The 24,054-nt window shown below is 31.9% G+C and overlaps 2 protein-coding genes across 9 annotated transcripts; one reads left to right on the top strand and one right to left on the bottom strand.

Annotated features, from left to right (window-relative positions):
* On the top strand, positions 1,275–14,676 carry LOC109356963 (beta-amyrin synthase). 8 transcript variants are annotated; one of them, XM_019600628.1, is made up of 18 exons: positions 2,455–2,622; positions 2,727–2,934; positions 4,428–4,613; positions 7,498–7,587; positions 7,887–8,084; positions 8,169–8,253; positions 8,624–8,790; positions 8,895–9,086; positions 9,186–9,299; positions 9,396–9,515; positions 11,195–11,317; positions 11,863–11,961; positions 12,239–12,295; positions 12,401–12,769; positions 12,851–12,931; positions 13,447–13,530; positions 14,167–14,276; positions 14,323–14,676. In XM_019600628.1, exons 2-18 carry the CDS (start codon positions 2,734–2,736, stop codon positions 14,330–14,332), a joined length of 2,286 nt encoding a protein of 761 aa, XP_019456173.1. In that variant the 5' UTR covers positions 2,455–2,622; positions 2,727–2,733; the 3' UTR covers positions 14,333–14,676. The 8 variants fall into 8 exon arrangements, with proteins under 8 accessions (XP_019456172.1, XP_019456169.1, XP_019456170.1 ...); XM_019600627.1 differs by lacking the exon at positions 2,455–2,622 and adding an exon at positions 1,275–1,285 and having other exon boundaries at positions 14,167–14,676; XM_019600624.1 differs by having other exon boundaries at positions 2,431–2,551; positions 14,167–14,676.
* On the bottom strand, positions 21,144–22,751 carry LOC109356215 (uncharacterized protein K02A2.6-like). The gene is made up of 2 exons (XM_019599548.1): positions 22,503–22,751; positions 21,144–22,301 (listed from the first exon to the last, which is right to left on the bottom strand). The coding sequence occupies exons 1-2, from the start codon at positions 22,749–22,751 to the stop codon at positions 21,144–21,146; spliced, it is 1,407 nt and encodes a 468-aa protein (XP_019455093.1).

Raw genomic sequence — 24,054 nt, forward strand, 5'->3', positions numbered from 1 at the left:
TTTGTCTGAGTGATGAACTATATTAAATATAATTTCTTTTCAAATCGGTTCTCATTCTCATGTTAATTAAATCTAAAGATTTTGTTGTTCACAACATCGTTCAACAATTTTTGTGTAGAACCCATATATTCATTTGGTTTTTTTTAAATGAATTATTTGTAACAAACTTAAAGTTTACTAAGTTTTAGCTTGAAGGGACGTGTTAAAGGATATTTAAATTGATAAAAAATTATCTTATATATAATTTAGTTAGTCTCACTTTATTTGAGTTTATCTAAAGCCACCTTCCTATTATTCAACACAAAATGATCTCAAATATATTTTTTTATTTGTTCCAAATCTTCAATGATGCATTAATCTTCACTTGCAAATTTCTTAAAATCAAATTGGACCCTGCACCCTGCACCCGGACCCTGAACCCTAGACCCGAGACCCGAGATCCCAGATCCCAAACTCCTGACCCCTGAACCCTAAACCCTGGCCCCTGGGCCCTGAACCCTAAACCCTGGCCCCTAGGCCCTAAACCCTAAAGGGGATGTGTAGAACTCTTCAAATGATGTTGAGTGTCAAATCTCAAAAGATTTATTGTAGTTGATTTTGAGTTGGTGAGATCAAACAATCTCATCTCAAATGGGTGGGGTGATGAGATTGAATGTCTTGAGCAGTTAAGGGTTTTCTAGATTTTAGTTTTTAACCGAATTTAATAGGAGAATCTAATGATTTACGTGACTTGAATTAATCAATAAATTTGAATCATTAGATTTTCATAAAATGAATGAATAAGATATAAAATATATTTTTTTAACTTACTCACCTTTTGATTATTTTGGTTATCAATTACTTACCTTTTTATTATTATAAACATGCTAAATATGATTTGTAATCAATAACTAATTTTTTTGCAATTGTGCACAATTATTGCCCTTCCCATAATTAACCCTCCATGAATCAACGAGGACACATGTCATCATCATATGAAGAGAGACTAAGAGAATTGATGTCATGCAAGAACTCAATGGCAAAATTGTATTATAGGAGTTAATGAAGAAACTGGTATTGTATGCCGCTATGTGTCTTAAAAAATGGAAAATGGTATATATTTTTATTAAATTTTTTTACTTGTAAAAAAATGACATAAGTCATAAGATGATATTTTATTTATTAATGATTGTTTTATAAGTTACATATGTTATTTTCTTATAGGTAGAAAAATTTAATGGAAAAATATAATATTACTGGCTAACATAATACTGTTGAGAAATATCTCCGAAATATTCAAAGTAAAGTCAAGGACCCTTATTAAGATTACACAATATATCAAAATGGAAGTCAGCGGGCCCTAGCCTAGGCAAAGGCAAGAAGGCCATGACCCAGGGCCTACAGTGGCATGAGCCCATCTCAAAAAAAGTTAACTGGATGTGCTCACTTTTGTGCTATCATGTCTTGTTATTATGTTTATTTTATCACTTTTGCGGTAAAACTTAAAAACAATTTAGTCTATGCTAAGCATTTTATTGATTGACTATATTGATGTAGAGTCGTAGATTACTAGTATTCTAGCAAAATCTATCTTAGGGGAATGCTTAAATGTTTTTTTTTAATTTAAATTTTATAAAATGATATTTTTGTTTAAATGTTGACATTAAAATTTAATTGAGTTAAAAATTCATAAAAAATATATATATATTGCCAATATATAAATTTTATATATTATCACTATATTATTCATTATTTATATTTAATTATTAAGTATACATGAATAATTCTAGATAAAGCAAATTCTAGATTTTAGTCACCCTCTTACAGCAAGTTTATAATGTAATTAAATATACATAAATTATAACTGATCTTTTAGTCAAACTCAATTTAGCTGCTAGCTCAAATATTTTAGGGTGGTCAACTTCAATAATTCTAGATAAAGCAAATTATATTTGTAATTAGATGAGAAGTAAGTGTAATTAGATCCTTAATTTCCCCTTTATTCTTTTTGCAATCATCTCCTCTCCTCGTTGACCACGCTAGGCTCGTGTCGCATTTTTTAATAAAAAAAGTTGTGACATTGTTCCACGCTACACTCGCTTCAAATAAAATAATGAGAGTAATATTCTCAAATTGCATATCGTTCTGCTAGAATTATTTAATGCAACACGTTTATATATTATTTTACATATTACAGGGGTCTGATGGTCACAGGAGACATTTGATCTGGTAGAATTGTCATTTCTAGGACTTCAACACAAAACTTTGTAATTATTAAACAATAATATCACGGTTGCGTTCCTATAATTACAAATCATATTGAACAGAAAAACACAGTTTTTAAATAAGTTAAAATATTTACTTGTTCCTATAATTACAAATAGCATTGAATAGAAAAACACAGCTTTGAAGTAAGTTAAAATATTTACTTGTAACACATTATATATAGAAATAAATATGATGTGAGACGAGCAATTGGAATGACCAGCTTTCTCTCTCTCTCTCTCTCTCTTCAGCTCATCTCAATAAGGGATAGTTGGGTTAAACAAGCAATTGCAATTCAAAATTGAAAGTAGTTTCAAAATTTAAGCAGCTAGCGTGGCCTGGAGTTGCATTGAGACGTGTTTGTTGAGATTCAGTAAAGTGCGTTTGTGTGATTTCGCATACAAAATTTAATTTGTTGCTATATAATAAGAGTATAGTATGAATGAATGAATGAATGAGTTGATCCTGTTGTGTTATCTCAGCTAGAGAATGTGGAAGCTGAAGATAGCAGATGGAGGGAAAGACCCATACATATTCAGCACTAACAACTTCGTAGGAAGACAAACATGGGAATATGACCCTGAAGCGGGCACTGCTGAAGAACGAGAAGAGGTTGAAGCAGCTCGTCAACATTTCTATAACAACCGCTTCAACGTCAAACCTTGCGGTGACCTTCTTTGGCGTTTTCAGGTTCAACTTTCTTACACATTTAATTCACTCTTTCCTATTATTGTTGTTTAATATAAAATGAATATCATATTTATGTACTATATAAATATAAAAATTTGAGTTAATTACCTGAGTTTTAGCGAAATTACATAAATTATCCATCACTTTTTTACCCCTACATAAATCTTTCATAGTTTTTATACTTTCATTACACTAACCACATACATGAGAAATAAGTGTAATCTTTTAAACAAAAAATGTGATAAATGCAACTAAGTTAAACAAAACATGATATATTGTGAAGAAAAATCCAAATAATATACAAATCAATGTATCTTTATTATTTTTGGTTACAAATTGTATCAACAATTCTAAAGAGATATTGTTTAAATCGCTGTTATACAATATTGTAGCGAACCACCAAAAATAATAAAGATGTATCGACTAATATATTATTTGGACTTTTCTCCATAGTATATCATGTTTTGTTTAACTTAATTGTATTATCATATTTTTTATTCAAAAAATACACGTATTTCTCATGCAGAGGTGGTGAGTGTAATGAAAGTATGAAAATTAGGGGTTTGGTAGGTGTAGAAAAGTGAGGGGTGATTTATGTAATTTGTCTAAAAATTAGAGGGTGTTAGTATAATTTACTCTAAAAATTTATATACAACAATATATTTTTACTATTAATTTTAATTATTATTTTTAAAAGTATAATAAACATGAATCGTGGAATGATGTAATGCCTGAAATTTATATAATTTTGGTGTATAAGTTTTTTCTCATATAAAATTTGGAAATTTAAATTAATATTTTCTTAATATCTTTGACCGATAAAAATAACATTCTTTTGAATAGACGGGTGAAATAATAGCTAAAATGAGGGATGGACGTTTGTTTTCTTGTCCCTATTTCATATCCTAGTTTAATGAAAAAGTTATACTAAATTAAAAGGAAAATTTTTAAACATATAAAAATGCACATTATTTTTATTCCATACATCCCTTTGATGTAAGGATCACTCGTATGCACTGAAGTGTGAACCCTCTCTTGGCTTCTTTTGGGGAAAGCATATCAAGTGTGAACCCTCTCTTACCCCATATATCAAATCACTCGTATGCACTCAAAATTATAACATGTGTATTTTAAACAAAATAACAAATGTGTCACAGTTTAAATTTACTATAATATTTACACTTAGGTGTAAGTAAATATTCATGTATACTCAATAATTAAATATAAATAATGAATAATATAGTGATAATATATAAAATTTATACACTGTTAATATATATATATATATATATATTTATGAAATACTAAAACTATAATACTAAGATTAAAGATATATCTCTCCGACTAATTCACTTAATCAGTTTTATAGAAAATGGTGTTTTAAATTTTACAACTCATCATATAATCTTACACAGTCAAATTAAGTATGTAAGGAGATGAGTGGTGTAAATTTATTTTTCTGATCTTCCAGTTTTGGTTCCGGGGTTGTGCAGGTGCTGAGAGAAAACAAGTTCAAACAAACAATAGCTAAAGTGAGGATCGAAGAGGGTGAGGAGATTACATATGAGAAAGCAACAGCCTCATTGAAAAGGGCAGCCCATCACCTATCAGGGTTGCAAACTAGTGATGGACATTGGCCTGCTCAGATTGCTGGGCCCCTCTTTTTCCTTCCACCCTTGGTCAGTACTTCATTGTTACTCCATTTAAATCAAAGTATTTCTATTATCTATTTATTGAATTAAAACGATATTAGTTATCAAAATAAAGTATTTTAATAATATTACCCCACACAACATAAATCAATTCATGATAATCACAGAAAGTTATTAAATCTGTACTTGATTTTAGGAATAAAAATGTTACGTAAATTTTTTTTTATTTTTTATTTTGAGTTATGGAGAGGATCCTCACCCCCAATTCATAGTGTTTAGTCAAAGTTTTTCCTTCCTTATTTAAATCCCTCTTTCTGTCAGCTTGGGTGACTCTTAACTCATTCTAGGTTTTGGAGTGAATTAAAAAAAATTGTTATAAATTTATCAAGAACTTTTAACTCAATTAAATTTTAATGTCAACATTTAAACAAAAATATCAATTTATAAAATTTAAAAGAAAAATATTTAAGCATTCCCCTAAGATAGATTTTGCTAGAATACTAGTCAATCAATAAAATGCGTAGTATAGACTAAATAGTTTTTAAGTTTACCGCAAAAGTGATAAAATAAACAATAACAAGACATGATAGCACAAAAGTGAGCACATACAGTTAACTTTTTTTAGGATGGGCTCATGCCACTGTAGGCCCTGGGTCATGGCCTTCTGGCCTTTGCCTAGGCTAGGGCCTGCTGACTTCCATTTTGATATGTTGTGTAATCTTAATAAGGGTCCTTGACGTTACTTTGAATATTTAGGAGTAATTTCTCAACAGTATAATGTTAGGGATAGTAACGGAGACAGGTGGGTATGGGTAGTAGCTACTCCCTACTCGTTTCAAAATAGGAGAATATTACTCATATATGTCTATATCCGTACCGGTACCCGTGTACAGTGCAGGTATTTGCGAGTATTTTTTGGTAGCTGCGGGTACAATGGGTACCCACGGGTTTCCTATATTATAAATAAATTTTTAATTTTTTACTTTTTTTTATGTTTCAAATGATATGAAAATTATTTATTTTTGTACATTTTGATTGAATATTTGACAAAAATACTAAATTTATTGGTGTTTCTATTTGTGTGATTTTTTGTTTTCATTTCCTTAACAAAAAATATATATTTTCTTTGTAAAACATGTGTTTCTATACATGTAATAATATTTGCAGGGTAATGTACTTTTTATTTTAATTAAATATAATATATTAATCATATAAATAACGGATACCCGCGGGCACGAGTACCATAATATTCGTACCTGCCCGTATGTACTACGAATATTTTTAAAATCCCGTTTATAATACCCGCAAGTACCCGTTTGTGACCCGTACCCGTGCCCGTACGGGTTTTACCCACGGGTACGGGTTTTTTTGCCATCCCTATATAATGTTAGTAAGTAATATTATATTTTTCTACTAAATTTTCCTACCTATAAGAAAATAGCATATGTAACTTATAAAACAATCATTAATAAATAAAATATAATCTTATGACTTATATAAAAAAATAAAAAATATTAGTAAAAATATATATTTTTATAAGGTACATAGTGGCATTCAATACCAGTTTCTTCATTAACTCCTACAATACAATTTTGCCATTGAGTTCTTGCATGACATCAATTCTTTTAGTCTCTCTTCATATGATGATGACATGTGTTCTGGTTGATTCATGGAGGGTTAATTATGGGAAGGGTAATAATTGTGCACAATTGCAAACAAATTAGGTATTGATTATAAATCATATTTAGTATATTTATAATAATTGATAACCAAAATAATAAAAAGGTGTGTAAGTTAAAAAAAAAATCATAATTTATTTATTCATTTTATAAAAATCTAATGGTTCAAATCTATTTATAAATCAAATTACATAAATCATTAGATCTTCTTATTAAACTCAGTTAAAAACTAAAATCTAAAAAATTCTTAACACATTCAATCTCATTTCCCCACTCATTTGAGATGAGATTGTTTGATCTCACCAACTCAAAATCAACTACAATAAATCTTTTGAGATTTGACACTCAACATTATTTTAAGAGTTCTACACATTCCCTGTATCTAACACGCGTGTCATCTACTCATCTGTAATGTTTAGACCATTAGTATTAGAATATGAAACACAAACAGAATATGAAATATGGTGGGTCTACACATCGAGGGGCACAGCACTATGTTCGGGTGAAAACAAAATAGATTGCATATTGCAACTTCGGACGAAAACAAAATAGACGTGACCTGCATAATTTGTTAATAACCTTCGTTTTAAATAAAAATAACACAATAGATAATATATTTATTGTATAAAATAACTTTACACTAGCAATCAAGGATATTAAACTCGTCATTTTGAAAATAGTAGATGTTATAAGAATTTGTAATATTATTAACTCATCATTCATTATACATGTGTTAATCATTAGTGACTCTTAAATTAAAGTAACTTACATAAATAATATATGATATATCAATGGTATAAAAATAGTGCATAAATATTAACTTTTAATCATTTGCATATTTTTTTTCTCAAAATGAGTAATCAACTACATTTGAAATGTAACAATACTAAATTAATAGACTTCTTTTCTATTTCACAATAGTAATTGAAATGTGCAATTTTCAGTTATTCTAATTTATTATTTTAACTTTCATTTTGGACAATATTTGTAACAATTTTTTCAGTCTTTGTTGGATGGAAGGAGTAATTAAGAATAAAAGGTCATTTTTTATTGACATAATTAATCAGCTTTTTGAATAATCATAAAATTAATAATTCCAACAGTATATGTTGCCATTAACATATGGTATATTTTGAGCATTACATTTGTTATTATAATTTGATTGGTTTAGAATTCAAGTTTACTGAGAAAATGCATAAATCAACATTAATTTTCTAGTGAAAACATTGCAGGTCTTTTGTATGTACATTACAGGACATCTCGAGTCTGTATTCCCTGAAGAATATCGCAAGGAGATTCTTCGTTATATATATTGTCATCAGGTACACTTTAATTTCAAGACCTGATGTGCTGCTGAAAAATAGTATTACATTTTTTTCGTTTATTTTGTTTTTAAAGTATTGTATGTTAACTAATAACTTACACTTTTTCTTTTTGTTTACTAGACCTAATTTGGCAATGAGCTCCTAGATGTTCTCATAATAGGGATTGAACTCACTACTCTCCTTATATGTTTTTAACACTTAACAGAGTTGCAGTACCCTGCATAACCTGAAGTTTGAAATTTATTCATGACAGCAATGAACAACTAAGGTTAACAATATTCTGTTTATATTTGAAGAATGAAGATGGTGGGTGGGGACTACACATAGAGGGGCACAGCACTATGTTCGGCACTGCACTCAACTACATATGTATGCGCATTCTTGGAGTAGGACCTAATGAAGGTTTAGACAATGCTTGTGCTAGAGCAAGGAAGTGGATTCATGATCATGGTGGTGTCACACATATACCTTCATGGGGGAAAACTTGGCTTTCGGTATTATTTTTTTATTAAATAAAAAATATATAATACCAATAGATATACGTATATTACTAACATGAATGAGTCATTCACTTGTAGATACTTGGTTTATTTGATTGGTGTGGGAGCAACCCAATGCCCCCAGAATTTTGGATCCTTCCTTCATTCCTTCCTATGCATCCAGGTTGAATTAATTAGTTTTGCGTTGTTACCTTCAGTATAATAATACTTAGCTTCATCTGTTTTGTAGAATCTATCATCTACACTTTTATAACAGAAAATTAAGAATTTAAAATTTTCTTGAATTTTGAGAAATATAATATTATTTGACTAGGATATACATCACTCCATAATGTTTTCTCTGCTCATTACATGAAAATACCAAAAGATAAAGATAAGATTCGAAAAATAAAATCATGAATTGATTATATAAAGTAACAAATAAATTGAAAAACACTTTTCTCTAAAATATAATGTTAGAAAATAGATATATTTGACTGTGAATCATTGAATGAACACTTTTTAAAATCTCATTTTCACTTTAATTAACGCAGCTAAAATGTGGTGTTATTGCCGATTGGTATACATGCCCATGTCTTACTTGTATGGGAAAAGATTTGTGGGCCCAATTACCCCTCTTATCCTAAAATTGAGAGAAGAACTATTTACTGAAGAGTATGAAAAGGTTAATTGGAAAAAGGCGCGTCACCAATGTGCAAAGGTAAGAGACTTTGTATTTATTAATTAATCAAAAGTTAGTATACATATGTATCCTCTTCATCACATGGCAATTGTCCACATGATAATTGTTATTATATATCTCAGGAAGACCTTTACTACCCTCATCCTTTGATACAAGATCTAATATGGGATAGTCTATACATATTCACCGAGCCACTTCTTACACGTTGGCCCTTCAACAAATTGGTAAGAGAAAAGGCACTTCAAGTAACAATGATGCATATCCATTACGAAGATGAAACTAGTCGATACTTAACCATTGGATGTGTCGAAAAGGTAAGTATGATAACAATAAAAGCATGTTTAGCCATATACATCTATTAAAGTAAAATTAGCAATAAAGTTTACCTCGAAATGTACATATATATTTGTCAGGTTTTATGTATGCTTGCTTGTTGGGCGGAAGATCCAAACGGTGATGCTTTCAAGAAGCATCTTGCAAGGGTCCCGGATTACTTATGGGTTTCAGAAGATGGAATGACCATGCAGGTAATGGCGTAATGCTATATCCTCATATTTAGATAAATTTACTAATATCTGCTTAGTAAGGTATTTTAACTAATATCCTTGTTTATATAATTGCAGAGTTTTGGTAGTCAGGAATGGGATGCTGGCTTTGCTGTTCAAGCTTTGCTTGCCACCAATCTAATTGATGAAGTTGGACCTACTCTTCGAAAAGGACATGACTTCATCAAAGAATCACAGGTCTGCTCAACTTTCATAAAAAGATATTATTGAATATAATAAAAAGATGGATTCGACTAAAAGCCTCAAATATTCTAATAGATTTTATTACATTCCAAAGGATTTATAACTCATTAAAAATTAAAGAAATTCACACCTACAAAATTTGCTTTAACTTAGGACCAAAATTTTAAGAATATTATCAATCACTTTATCCAAGGGAAAAGTTTCTTGGTCAAATATTATCTTTTTTCTCACGTGCCACCGAGAATAATCTTGCGAAAGAGGTTTTGACATTATCCCCACCCAAACATCCTCCCAAAAATAAGGCTTCATTTCCTCTCCCCAAAAACCCCTTCTTACACCCTTTACAAACCAATTACCACCTACCAATTCTCTTTCTAAACTAAACTAACCTTTCCTAATTCTCTCCACGGAGAGAATTTCAACTTCACTCTTATTTGTGCCTAGGAAAATATTTATAATTTAACACATATTCCTATAAATTACCTATAAATTAAGAATAAAATCTATTTTTTCTTATAATTACAAACATAATTATTATTTTTACTTATGTTCCACAATCTACCACACAATTTATCTCTCCTCCCTTACCTTTGGGGTCCACATTTTCTGATAAGAATAATCACAATAATATTCTTATGGAATGAGTATTCTTATTAAATAAGAATCTTAGAGTAAAAATAAGAGAAGTTCTAAGAATGATGTAATTCATTCCTAAACACTTTATTCTTATAATCGTCCTCATTTCTTATAGTCTAGCCCATACCTAGAGAATGAGATCTTCTCTAATACTAGACCTTCCATATTGGAATATTAGGTGAGTAATAAATTTATAAGTTTTTAATTTATTTAATTCTAAAATAAATAACAAAAAATGTAGATCCTTAATTTTTTTGGTACCACTTGTTAAAATATGGGTTCAATACTAGAGGATCTTAACCCCAATAGATACAAGGACTTTGACTCACAAGACTTCTTCTCATCATTAATGATCTCCATCTCCATTGAGTTAATAACTTCAAATTGAATTGTTTCAAAAAGTTTATTCCTAGTCCCACATCCTCTTTTGTTTTACTAACCTGCTCCCATTTAACCCAAGCTACTTTCCTTTTATTCTCAAATCCATCCAACAAGAATCTTCTTTGTTTTATTGATAACATTTATGACAAAGATAGGTGCTTTTAAAGAAGAGAAAATGGTAGTAGGTAAGGATGACAATATTGATTTAAGGAGTTATATGTTTGTTACATGGTTAATTTCTTTTGGAATACTTAAATGATTAGATTATATGCGGAGACCCTTTTGTGATTGAAATGAGACCCTCTCTAGAACTAGACCTTTTAATATTGGAATGCGGGGAAGAATAAATTTATTGATTTTTAATTTATTTATTTCAAAAATAATAAAAATCTAGATCATTAATTTTTTCGATGTCATGTATCATAATCTATGACAAATACCAGCGACGATCTCAACCATTTAGGATTAATATCAATATAGATTCCCATAGTCAATCTTGCAATTGAGCTTATCATGTAATGGCATTAAATAATCTCATTAATATGTGGGGAGCCTTATATCATGTTTATAACCTACTAAATGAAAATTGAATAACTAAGTACTTAATTAACCATTTGACTAACATAAATGTATTGTCGTTTTGTTTTATTCAATAGGTTAGAGACAACCCTATGGGAGATTTTAAAAGTATGCATCGTCATATTTCTAAAGGGTCATGGACCTTCTCTGATCAAGACCATGGATGGCAAGTTTCTGATTGCACTGCAGAAGGTTTGAAGGTAGCTAATGACTTAGGTCGTGAACAACTTAATTTCTTCACGATCACAATGAAATTTTGTTTTCACTCTTAAAAATATATTTCTTTTGTCTGTTTAGTCCCTAAAACTAGAAACATCATTTTTTTAATCATTATATTCATTTAGTTTTAAAATGTTACAATATAAAAGTTTATTGGTAACATAATAGTGACTCTACCAATTAGGCCAAACTAGTGCCATTTGCCCAAATGCATCATAAAAGGTACATATATATACCATTAAAAATGGAGTATTATGTACAACAAGCTATCTGATGTATAAAATTGAGAAAAAATGTATTAGTTTAAATTTTAAAGTTGAAAAGGTATTTTAAATTTGACTGTTAAACCTAAATAGGTGAAGGAAGAAATGTTGATGAATTTTTATTGATAGAGATTATATTGATAAAATTTGTCTCCCTAGACACTTACGTATAAGTGAAATATTCTTGGACTAACATGGTTTTTACTCTAAACTTTATCAATCACAATATCTCAACTTAGCTTATTACTTTTCATATGTTTCAGTGTTGTCTACTTTTATCAATGTTGCCTCCAGAGATTGTGGGGGAAAAGATGAAACCTGAAAGGTTATATGATGCCGTCAATGTCTTATTGTCTCTTCAGGCAAGTACCATTATATTTATAGCCATACGGTTAAAGTCAATTGCTTGATTGGTTAATTAATGACTTTTTCATTAAGCTAATTTTTTGTTTCCAACACATGGTATAATGTGAAAATAGAAAGTAAAGGATTTGTCATATATTTTAAAATGTAATTCGCAACCACAAATGCAATTGTAATATTGTTGTTTTGAAATTCTCCAAAACAACATTGCAATCACAATTACGGTCCCATAGATTTCCACAATTTTCTATAATCACAATAAATGCAACGTTGCAGAGTAAGAAAGGTGGTTTAGCAGCATGGGAGCCAGCAGGTGCTCAAGAATGGTTGGAAGTAAGTGTTATATTGACTAACAATAATGCAATATGTATATATTCATTTATTGATAAAGGGTATTCATAAGTTAATAGAGTGATGAGTTTTGTCATTAATTTGCAGCTACTCAATCCCACAGAGTTTTTTGCGGACATTGTAGTTGAGCATGAATATGTTGAATGTACTGGATCGTCAATTGGGGCTCTAGTATTGTTCAAGAAACTATACCCGGGGCACAGGAAGAAAGAAATAGAGAATTTTATTGCGAATGCAGTTCGATTCCTTGAAGATACACAAACACAAGATGGTTCATGGTATGGAAACTGGGGAGTTTGCTTTACTTATGGAACCTGGTTTGCCCTTGTGGGGCTATCCGCTGCTGGAAAAACTTACACCAATTGCGCTGCTATTCGCAAAGCTGTTAAATTTCTACTCACAACACAGAGAGATGATGGTGGATGGGGAGAAAGTTATCTTTCATGCCCAAAAAAGGTTTCTGAATTATTTAACATTCTTCAACTCAAAAATATTTGCAATAGTAATATCTTAAGTTAATGAGTGTGAATAATGCAGATATATGTACCTCTTGAAGGAAGCCGATCTAATGTTGTACATACCTCATGGGCTTTGATGGGTCTAATTCATGCTGGCCAGGTTTGATTTCTTCTTATTTCTCATTGGATGCAAACTACAATGCAATCAAATATCACTTTATTCTTGGAGATAATTTATTTTATTCAACTAATTAGTAAAAATATGATATGTGCACTATTTCGTTTAGTTTTAAAAATATTTTTGTAGAAAATGATTTAATAGAACACATGTCATAATTTTAATTGTTGAATGAGATAATTTATCTCCTTATATCTTTTATTATATAAAATATTATCTAAAAGACTATGATATAATTTTCCTTCCATCATTTATTAAGATTATTTTCTAGTTGGTCTCTATTAAAATTTTGAATACGTCTACTTTTATCTTGTTTTAATAAGACTATTAATTAAGGAACAATAATAAATGAAAATAATATTGTAATCTATTAAAATTTTAAAAAATAAATAAGAATATATTTTTTAATTTTTTATATATAATTTAATTAAAACTATCTTATAAGCAGATGAAGAATGTTTTAAAAACTTCAAATCCTCTTTATTTTATTTATCCAGGCGGATAGGGATCCAACTCCTCTTCACCGTGCAGCAAAGTTGATAGTCAATTCTCAACTAGAAGATGGTGATTGGCCCCAACAGGTATGTAATCCACTAACATTAGTAATATGGACCTTTTTAAAAAATATACTTAAATTCATAATAATAGAAATTAATAATGCCTATTTAGTGATAAATTTAATGTAATCTTGAAAAAACAAGACAGGTTAATCCTCTTGTAATTAAATTTAAAATTTTCTTTTATTTACTTTTCTGTCTCTAAAACTTCAAAATTCAAATATATTCTCTTGTTTTATTAACATCAATGTTTTAATATCAAATAAGAAACTTGATAGTTAGGTCATCTTATCAAACGACTCAATGAATAATGATTACCTTTTTTTATTCAGTCTGGATCAAATGTGAACCAAATATTTATTTCTGTATTTTTACAAAATATATTTTTATTTTTGTTCATGTAACATGTTTGAGAAACCACCTTAACATATAAAATAAACTTACAGAAAACGTCAATTTGGGGTACTCTAAAATTGAACATTTTTTGGTAAAATTATGTTGTACTTGCAGTTCCTATTTAACCAAAACTGACGATACAAACTTTGAAATCTTAATTTATGAAACAATACAAATGTCCTATTATTAATTATTTTCTAATTTCATGTAAATGATGCTTTGGAGTTAAAGTTTTTTTCCTCTTTTGCGACATATTTATGGCAGGAAATCACGGGGGTATTTATGAAGAATTGCATGCTCCATTACCCAATGTATAGAGATATTTATCCAATGTGGGCTCTTGCTGAATATCGTAGGCGGGTTCCATTGCCTTCGGCTATAATTTAACTTGAAAATCCAACATCACATTAAGAGGAAGTCAGAGCAATAGAAGATTAGGAAAATAAAAATTAATCAAGTTGTGCAATCGGGCTTACTTAAATTGCTCCAATTTATTGCCTACATATTTAATTCCTACACATATTAGTATATTTTTATTCCATGTTGTCCTATATTTGTATAGATGTTCTTCAAGTTCAAGGTTTTCATTTATAAAAGAAAGGATGTATAACTCCAAATGGAATAAGAATATAATGCAATCAATGAAAAACAATAATCGTGTTTCTAATATTAAATATAATGTCAATGAGTACTTCTCTTGGCAATAATTTAGTTGAGCAGCCCCCTTTGTTAAACAAGTTGCATTGTGGCTCTCAATCATAAAGCTCTTATGGTTATAGGTGGAGAATATAGATAGTTAAGTGCATGTATATATTGCTGGAAATAAAATAAAAATGAAAGGATGAAGCAAAAATTTTGGTACACGTCCGTCCGTTATCTCATAAGTTGTGTCATTATATGTGTCATCAACTATGATTGGTTTGAAAATAGTTAAATGTTTTTGTTTTAATTTAAATATATCTTTCAAGTAATCATATGTTAATAGTACATATAATGGTATAACTTGTAGAACAACAAATGTATAACCAAATTTGTGAGACCTCCTCTTAAACCAAATATCTGATTTATCCCCTAAGTCGACACAACAAGAATGTGAACCATAGAAAGCATGTGAACCATAACAAGTTGACGCCTCACAAACAATCACCCATAACAAATAAGAATGGAGAATATAATTTATCAAAAGTGTTGAAATATATTTTAATATTTTGAGTTAATTTGGATTAGTAATTAGTTTAAACTTATTTACTTTTTATAGTTGGAGTTAATTTTGGATTTTTGGTTAGTTAATTTTCTTTCCTTTTATATAAAGTTGTTATCATTTTAACTTTGTTCTCGATTCAATATCAATCAATTCATTCAATGCAATTATGCATTCCATGGTGTGTTGTTTATCCATCAAACTTTCAATCATTCTCTCATCTTTCATCAAAAGAAGATCTATACGTTTCAAAGAATATTTCTATCTCTATCAATGGGTTAGACAGATGGTAGAGAGTCAGGAGGAAGAATTCAGTACTATCACTGAACCTAATCCAAAGGAGGGTTGCAAATCCATCTCAATAAGAAGTGGTAAAGTGATTGGGCAAGACTTAGAGAATGAGATAGATGATATTGTTGAGAGAAGAAAATAGAGTGACGAAGAAGTGATAAAATTAGAAAGAAAAAAACTAAAAGAGAGAAAAAGGAAAAGAAAGCGTGAGTAGTGATGATGGTAGGAGAAAATGAAAAAGAGGAGTGATTGGAGAATGTAGTCACCCATTCATCCATTCAAATCTTCCTTATCTTGAGGTTCCAACAAGGAAATGTGAGGAAAGAAAATTTGCTAGGTTCATAGACATCTTCAAGAGACCCATATGAACATTCCATTTACACAAGCTCTAGATCAAATCCCAACCTATGCAAAATTCATGAAGGGATTAATCACTATGAAAAGAAAGTCCATTGACGAAGAGACCATTAAATTTGATGCAAATTACAGTGTTATCATTCAAAAATTCATGCCTTGAAAATCAAGGATCCCGAATGTTTCACTCTACCTTTCACCATTAGGAACATGCTAAGGGGAAGACATTTAAAAACTTAGGTGCTAGTATCAACTTTATGTCAATGTCGATGCTGAAAAGATAATGTGATTTAGATGTTAAACCAATCAATATCCATATGTGTTGTCAAAGATGTTTAGTAGTGGATAAGTTTATCTTCAATGCTAACTTAATGATTTAGACATTGATGAAGGTGTGTAGATTCCCCTCTTACTAGGAAGATTTTTCATGAAGAACATCAAGATCATTATTGATGTAGATTGTCGCGCCCCAATTTTTGGTTGCACGACTTTATTTAGAGTCGCAATTACATTTTATAGTTAAAAATGTAGAAAAATCTTTTAAGCCCAATTACCTTGGGCTTTTGGATTTTTTATATCCAAGTTCGGGAGTCGGTTACAGGATAGGGAAGGTATTAGCACCCTATCCGCCCGCCTTAAGCGGTACCCTTCATTAAAAAATATGACTTTATTATTATTATTATTATTAAATTGTCGGGTTAATTAATCAATTATTAAGAAGGAAAAAATATTATTTTTATTATTGAGCCTGACAATATTAACTTTGGTCCTACGTATCTCTATTAAGGGGATCAAGGCTTACGTAGTTCTTTAAGTAGAAAATGGTTTATTGGTTGAGTGTATTTTAATAAAAGAAAATGTATTTTTTAGACAAAAATATAGTTTGCAAGTTTTGTATGTTATAAACAAGATTTTCCTATTTTTTTTATTGATGATGAATAACAAGTTTTTTATCTAATTAATCATTTGTTATTTATTAAGAAAGTGGAATTTAATTGATTTTGAGATTTAATCGATTGAAAAGAAGCGGTGTAGCGCGACCTTTCGAAGATGATCTGAGAAGAAAGAAACCTCCGGGGCAATCTTCTCTCCATCTTTGATTAAATCTCAAAATTATTTTTATTCCTTTTGAAAAAGTAAATTTTTATATAGACATGGTTTGAAGTTTTTATAAAAAATTGAAATTCTTACAGATTATTAAATGACTAAGATATAACTTGATTTTAATCAAAGAATACATTAAAGTCATTTATTTTACATTTTTATGTTTATTAAATTTTAGGTACAAGTGCAATTTACGAATATGCTGAGTGTAAATTTTAAAATAATTATTGTAGGGTTAGTTTTTTTATGGTGCACCAAATATATTTAATTAAACATATAAACAGTATTTACACTAAAATATATAAAAAAGATTTTTGGAAGGTCTACTTTAAGATAAATTTAGATATTCTATACAATTTTTTCATTTCTTAATGAATAAAAAGAGATAAATACAATCAATATATATCAAAATTCGTGAATCACATATAGTTAAAAAACTAATCATTAAAATTACTTTCAGTCTCGACATTATTTATGGAGAAGAAATAAAAAATCAGATATTAGAAAATAAAATAAAAAAAACAGATTGTTAATTCATCATAAAAATAATGCTTAATCATTATCCTTAAATATTCACATCTTTATATCTAATATATTTTTTATACTTTATATGATAATTAATAAATCGTTAATGAATTGTTAATATGAAAATTTGTTTTCCAGATTTTAATGTTTAAATCAAACTTAAGATCAAAGTATGAAAAGAGCAAAAAAAATTACCTAATTGTGCCAAAGAATATATTTTATTTCTTCCCTGTGAGAGCCTGGATCTGGTGTTATTGATTAGAATAAGGAGTGACACGCGTCAGACGCTAATTGGAGGAGATGGTAGGATTATTGCGCCTGAACACGTGGCGCGTGATGAATGGTGGTTCAGGAAGGTGCACGGAGTTCCACTATGCGCGCGTCCGTAGTAGATCCCGTGTTCTTCACGGGTGGATGATTCTGTGCGGCGCTTTATAATGCAACCGCGTGTGTTTTCGCTTTGTGATTGACCGTGGCTTTTGGGTCAACGCGGTGACACAAAGTCTGCTGATCCAATGATTGAGATGGAACCTAGCGGCGTGTGCACGGTGCTACTGTAGGTGTGGCTGCACTGGATCACGCTGAGCAAAAAGTAACTCTCTCACAGTTTTTTTTTTGGCAGAGTAATTTTTTCTCACAGATCTCTTTTGGAAGCTGCAACTTGATAAAAAATTAGAGGCCTCGCCTATTAACATTAACCCCTACTTATAATAAATTTACTTAACCTAATCTAACCCTAACAGATAAAAACTCCACTAACCCATAACCTCTGATAATAGGCTTGGTTTACTATTTTTAAATCATTACTTTTTTATCTCTTAAAAAGCCTTTGAAATTGATTTATATTTTCATTGTATTATTATTATTAATTTTTTTACATATATGAATTGCTTCAAAAATAAAAATAAAAATGCCTTTGGTTATACTTAATTTATTTCAAAATTATATTTCCGAAAAATACAATAATAAATCTTTTTATTGTTCATTTAGAATTTAAAAGGGATATCTATAATATGACACCTATACTATTTAGTATAAATTCGAATAAAATAAGATTTTTATTTATAAAATTCGAAAAGCAAAATAATAATAATAAAAAATTATTTTTCTTCTATTTTTTTCTTAGGAAAATGACTATACGCCCGTTTAGGATCCGGTTTAATTTAATTCCTTTTTATTACTTTTGTTGTTTTGAATTTTAGGTTAACCCAATCATTTAGATATAGGACCTTATCAACATAAATTTAATATTATCTTTTTTATATTTCCGATTAACTCAACCACTTAGATTTAGGAACCTTATCAACATAAATTTAATATTAGTATTCATTATATTTCCTCCATAACATGATTTTAATTATTTTTATTAAAAAAAATGTTCTATTATTTTCAATTTAAGCATTTTGGGCTTTATCTGGGCCAGACAAAATTGAGTGTTCACAACTGTCTCTCTTTACTTGTTACTTACCTGATAGCGAACAGACCAAGGTTTGAAAGATATCATGGTAAGTAACTAGTAAAGAAATGAACACTATTTTTGTTAAGGCTCAGAAAAATGCCATTGTGAAGATATCGAATTCTGATGAAGCATATCAATGCTTTGTTGATGAGCCAGGGATTTATTGAGGCAGTTCCTGCATTTGCCGTGATGGACTAGCGATTTGCTGAGACACCCGAGTTGCCAAACGATTCATAGATTTGCTGAGGCACCCGTGCTGCCAAACGATTCAGGGATTTGCTGAGGCACCCGTGCTGTCAAACGATTCAGGGATTTCCTGAGGCACCCGTGCTGCCAAACGATTCAGGGATTTGCTGAGGCACCCGTGCTGCCAAAACATTCATGGATTTGCTGAGACACCCGTGCTGCCAAACGATTCAGGGATTTAAAGAGGCACCCGTGCTGCCAAACGATTCAGGAATTTGCTGAGGCACCCGTGTTGCCAAACGATTTAGGGATTTGCTAAGGCACCCATGCTGCCAAACGATTGCCTTTTGTGATGTTATATAACCAGCTAGGAGTTTCTAGGGTGGTTGTTTAAGCAATTAAGATGCAGAAAATGCACAATTTGAATGCATGACTGTAATATTTTTGTAAAAGGGTTATATGTGATCGTTGGTTTGTGAAACATGAGGTTTATGTTGGAGTTCGTATATAGATATGATTGTGCTTTGAATGATATGATTATGCATGCTTGTTTATGCTTATTGGAAAGCCACATAATGCTTCTGCAACACCCCTAAACATTATACTTGCTAACGTTTGGAAAGAGATCGGGATATTGCTTTTGTCGAGGTTCGTGTTTGTGTCCCCCTTTTCCGTCTTTTAAGCACCATGCATCAGGACAGACTGAAAATTGTGATCAATCTTTTTGTAAATTTTATATTTTTGTTTATTGGAAAATGATTTGCATACTAAAAGATACAGAAGCATATATATATATAAAAAACCAAATTTATTCGTCTCCTTTTAGCCTTCTGAAAATGAAGGTCATACAAGCTCGTCTTAAGCCAAAACCATGACCCAAACCTTATAACTACTTATGAAATTTTCCCAATTTGTGGAATACATATTTTTTAAACAAAATCTGCCACCGTTTCCGATCTTACTACCGATTCCTCTAGAGGAGACTGATGTTATTTGATGGATTACTTGAGCCATTCATAATCTGCCCCATCTCTATAACTTTGATATTGACTTCTTCAAAGGAGATTGTGTTACTTGATGTATTCTCTTGAACCAACCAAAATTCTGCCCCAGTTTCTGGCGATGTCTGATTGACATACTATGCTTTGAGAGGTACTTCCTTTTCTTTTAGTGTCCCTAATTTTTGCTTAAGTTGCCCTTTTGGGTTTTCGACTTAACGGGCCCTTGAAACATTTTGTTATTACTTTTTATTTTATTCATGCGAGGATCACAATATGTAAAAGTTTTGAAAAAGATATGCACCAGCTTATTTGGAGTCAGTTTATTCAATGCTCTAGTGTGTACCTCAGACATTCGGGTCTCAACAAGGACTTCTAGAGCTTGTAACGTGGCTTGGCTAGTGGCTAACAAAGAATAAATATATGGCTCAAATAATGTGTTTCCAATCCCACATTCCTCCATAACCTCCATAATCTTATTTCCAATCCTTCTCTAGAGCCTAACTTTGGGTAGGATGTTTATTCATACCATCTTCATGGATTAATTTTCCGTAGGATTTCTCTTTTGAGTTCTTGTTTGTATGTACCCTAACTTTTTCTTAGGAGTTTATTGAAATTCCTAATGGGCTTTTCTTTTTATAGAATCATCTTTTCTTTTGGGCACTGTGAATGTTTATTGGAAAACTACCATTTCCCCAGGTTCACAATATTTAAAAGGTGTTTCTTTCTCGAATGAACTTCTTCCATATCGTCTTGGCTCAAAGGGGTGACTAAAGATATCTTCTTAGTGTTTTGGAATATTAAGAACGCCTTGTGTCATCAAGACGACCTGTCTGAGGTCTACACCATATAAGTTTTGTTTACATCATTCTCCCTCGTGCAAAACGGTAAATAAAAATATTGCGATCGATGCATGAGTGTTCTTTTTTCCTTCTTTTTTTCTCTTTTTGTTTTGTTTTGGAAGTACCCTCTAGGCATAATATTTCTTTACTGCATCTGAATTTATGGTGAGATGTTGATCCTCCCCATCCATGTCTGTTAGGATTAGGGCCCCGCCAGAAAAAGCTTTCTTTATTACGTAAGGTCCCTCATAATTTGGAGCCCATTTTCCTCGGTTGTCCTTCTAGATTGGAAAGATCTTCTTTAGCACCAAATCTCCTTCCCTGAACTGGTGTGGTCGGACCTTCTTTGCATATGCCTTCATCATTCCTTTTTGGTACAATTGTCCATGCCAGATTGCAGTTAGCCTCCGACCATCTATCATATTCAATTGATCTTGCCTAGCTTGAACCCGTTCTGACTCTTTCAGACCAGCCTTGGCTAATACTCTTAGAGATGGGATCTCTACCTCAAGTGGAAGAACATCTTCCAAACCATAAACCAAAGAGTATGGAGTAGCCCCTGTAGAAGTGCACACTGAAGTACGATAACCATGTAGGGCGAATGGTAGCATTTCGTGCCAATCCTTGTAGGTCACAACCATCTTCTGGACTATCTTCTTGATATTCTTATTGGCTGCTTCCACGGCTCCATTCATTTTGGGTCTGTATGGCGAGGATGTATGATGTTTTATTTTGAATTTCTCGCGCATCTCGGTCATCATCTTGTTGTTAAGGTTGGTCGCATTATCAGTGATGATCTTGTCTGGTAACCCATATCGACATACTAAATCTCTTTTAATGAACCTGAGGACTACCTTCCGGGTCACACTAGCATAAGAGTTTGCTTCTACCCACTTGGTGAAGTAATCTATAGCGACTAGGATGAATCGATGTCCACTAGAAGCTTTTGGTTCTATAGGACCGATGACATCCATTCCCCACATAGAAAATGGCCAAGGGGACGTTAAGACATTCAAAGGATTCGGAGGCGCATTGATGTTATCCGCATATATCTGGGACTTATGGCATTTCTTCACGTGATTGCAACAGTTAGTCTCCATTGTCAACCAGAAATAACCCGTTCTCATGATTTTCTTAGCCATAACATGTCCATTCGCATGGGTTCCGAAAGTTCCCTCATGCATTTCTTCCACCATTTTTTGAGCTTCCTTGGCTTCCAGACATCGGAGAAATAACATATCATGATTCCTTTTGTAAACGACATTCCCACTCAACAAGAAGTTTGTGGCTAGTCTCCTGAGTGTTCTTTTGTCATTTTCTGAAGCATTGGGAGGGTAAGCTTGATTTCTCAAGTACTCTCTTATGTCATGATACCATGGTTTTCCATCAAGTTCTTCTTCGACTATGTTGCAATAAGCAGGTTCAGTATTGTCTCTTATCTAAAAGAGTAGTAAGTTGTACCCACCAACATGGAACATTGAGGACAAAGTTGCCAATGCATCAGCCAACCTACTGTCTTCTCTAGGGATGTGATAGAAATCTACTTGGTCGAACTGGTTAACCAACTCCAGGATGTAGGCTCTATAGGGCACCAATTTGTTGTCCCGAGTTTCCTATTCTCCTTTTATCTGATGGATTACTAGAGCGGAATCCCCAAATACTTCTAGGGCCTTGGCTTTTGAGTCAATAGCGGCCTTTAGTCCCAAAATGCTTGCCTCATATTCTGCCACATTATTAGTACAGTCGAAACATAGTCTTGCAGTAAAAGGAAGGAACTTCCCTATTGGAGACACCAAAACAACCCCTACTCCATGTCCAAATGCATTGGAGGCCCCATCGAAGACTAGGGTCCATTTTTCTTTTTCTCTTGATTCATCGAATAAGGCCATGATATCTTCATCTATAAATTCATACCCAAATGCCCCAGTTTATTTAAGGGTAGGCTGGCCAAGTAGTCAGCAATAACACTTCCATTTATCGCCTTTTGTGTCACATAGGCGATGTCCTATTCAGATAATAATACTTGCCATTTAGCAATTCTTCCTATGAGTACAGGCTTCTCAAAAATATACTTGATAGGGTCCATTTTCGATATCAACCAAGTGGTGTGACTCAACATGTATTGTCTTAGCCGGTGTGAGGCCCAAACTAAAGAGCAACAAGTCCGTTCTAACAAGTAGTATTTTATCTCGCAAGCTGTGAATTTCTTGCTAAGGTAGTATATAGTTTGCATCATGTTGCCCCAAGACGCAACCCATTGATTCATCAAGTACAGTGAGGTATAGAATCAAGGGTCGCCCTGGAACTAGAGGCATCAGCACCAGAGGTTATGTCAAGTATTGCTTTATTTTTTCAAATGCTGATTGACAGTCATCGTTTCATTTCATCGCGTGATTCTTTCTTAGGAGCTTGAATATAGGTTCACATGTGGAAGTTAGTTGGAAAATGAACCTAGAGATGTAATTCAATCTCCCCAAGAATCCCCTGACTTATTTTTCTGTTCGAGGTGCTGGCATTTTGGTTGACTATGAAACCCAAGACTCGACCTGATTTCACTCCAAAGCTACACTTGGTTGGATTCAACTTAAGTTGATACTTTCGTAGTCTCTCAAACAGACGCCTCAAGTTACTTACATGTTCTCCTTCTGTCTTGGACTTACAGATAATGTCATCCACGTAGACCTCTATCTCCTTGTGCATCATGTCATGGAAAAGAGTAACCATGGCCCCTTGATATGTAGCCATAGCATTCTTTAATCCAAACGACATGACTTGGTAGCAAAAGGTACCCCATGGGGTAATAAACGTGGTCTTGTTTACGTCTTTTGGTGCCATTTTGATATGATGACACCCCGAATATCCATCCATGAATGAGAAAAGGGCATGGTCGGCGGTGCTATCAACCAAAACATCAATGTGTGGCACCAGAAAATCATCCTTTAGGCTAGCTTTGTTTAGATCCCTGTTGTCAACACATATTCTCAACTTTCCTCCCTTCTTTGGTACAGCTACCACGTTGGCTACCCAATCTGGATATTCAGCAACTTTAACGAACCCAGCGGTTAACCATTTTTCTACCTCCTCTTTGACCCTTAGGGAGATCTCTGGCTTGATTCTTCGCAATTTCTGCTTTACTGGCCTAGTGTTTTGCATTAGCGGTAGTTTGTGCTCTACTATACTTCGATCTAGCCC

This window comes from Lupinus angustifolius, chromosome LG09, assembly GCF_001865875.1.
Source record: "Lupinus angustifolius cultivar Tanjil chromosome LG09, LupAngTanjil_v1.0, whole genome shotgun sequence".
Lineage (NCBI taxonomy): Eukaryota > Viridiplantae > Streptophyta > Magnoliopsida > Fabales > Fabaceae > Lupinus > Lupinus angustifolius.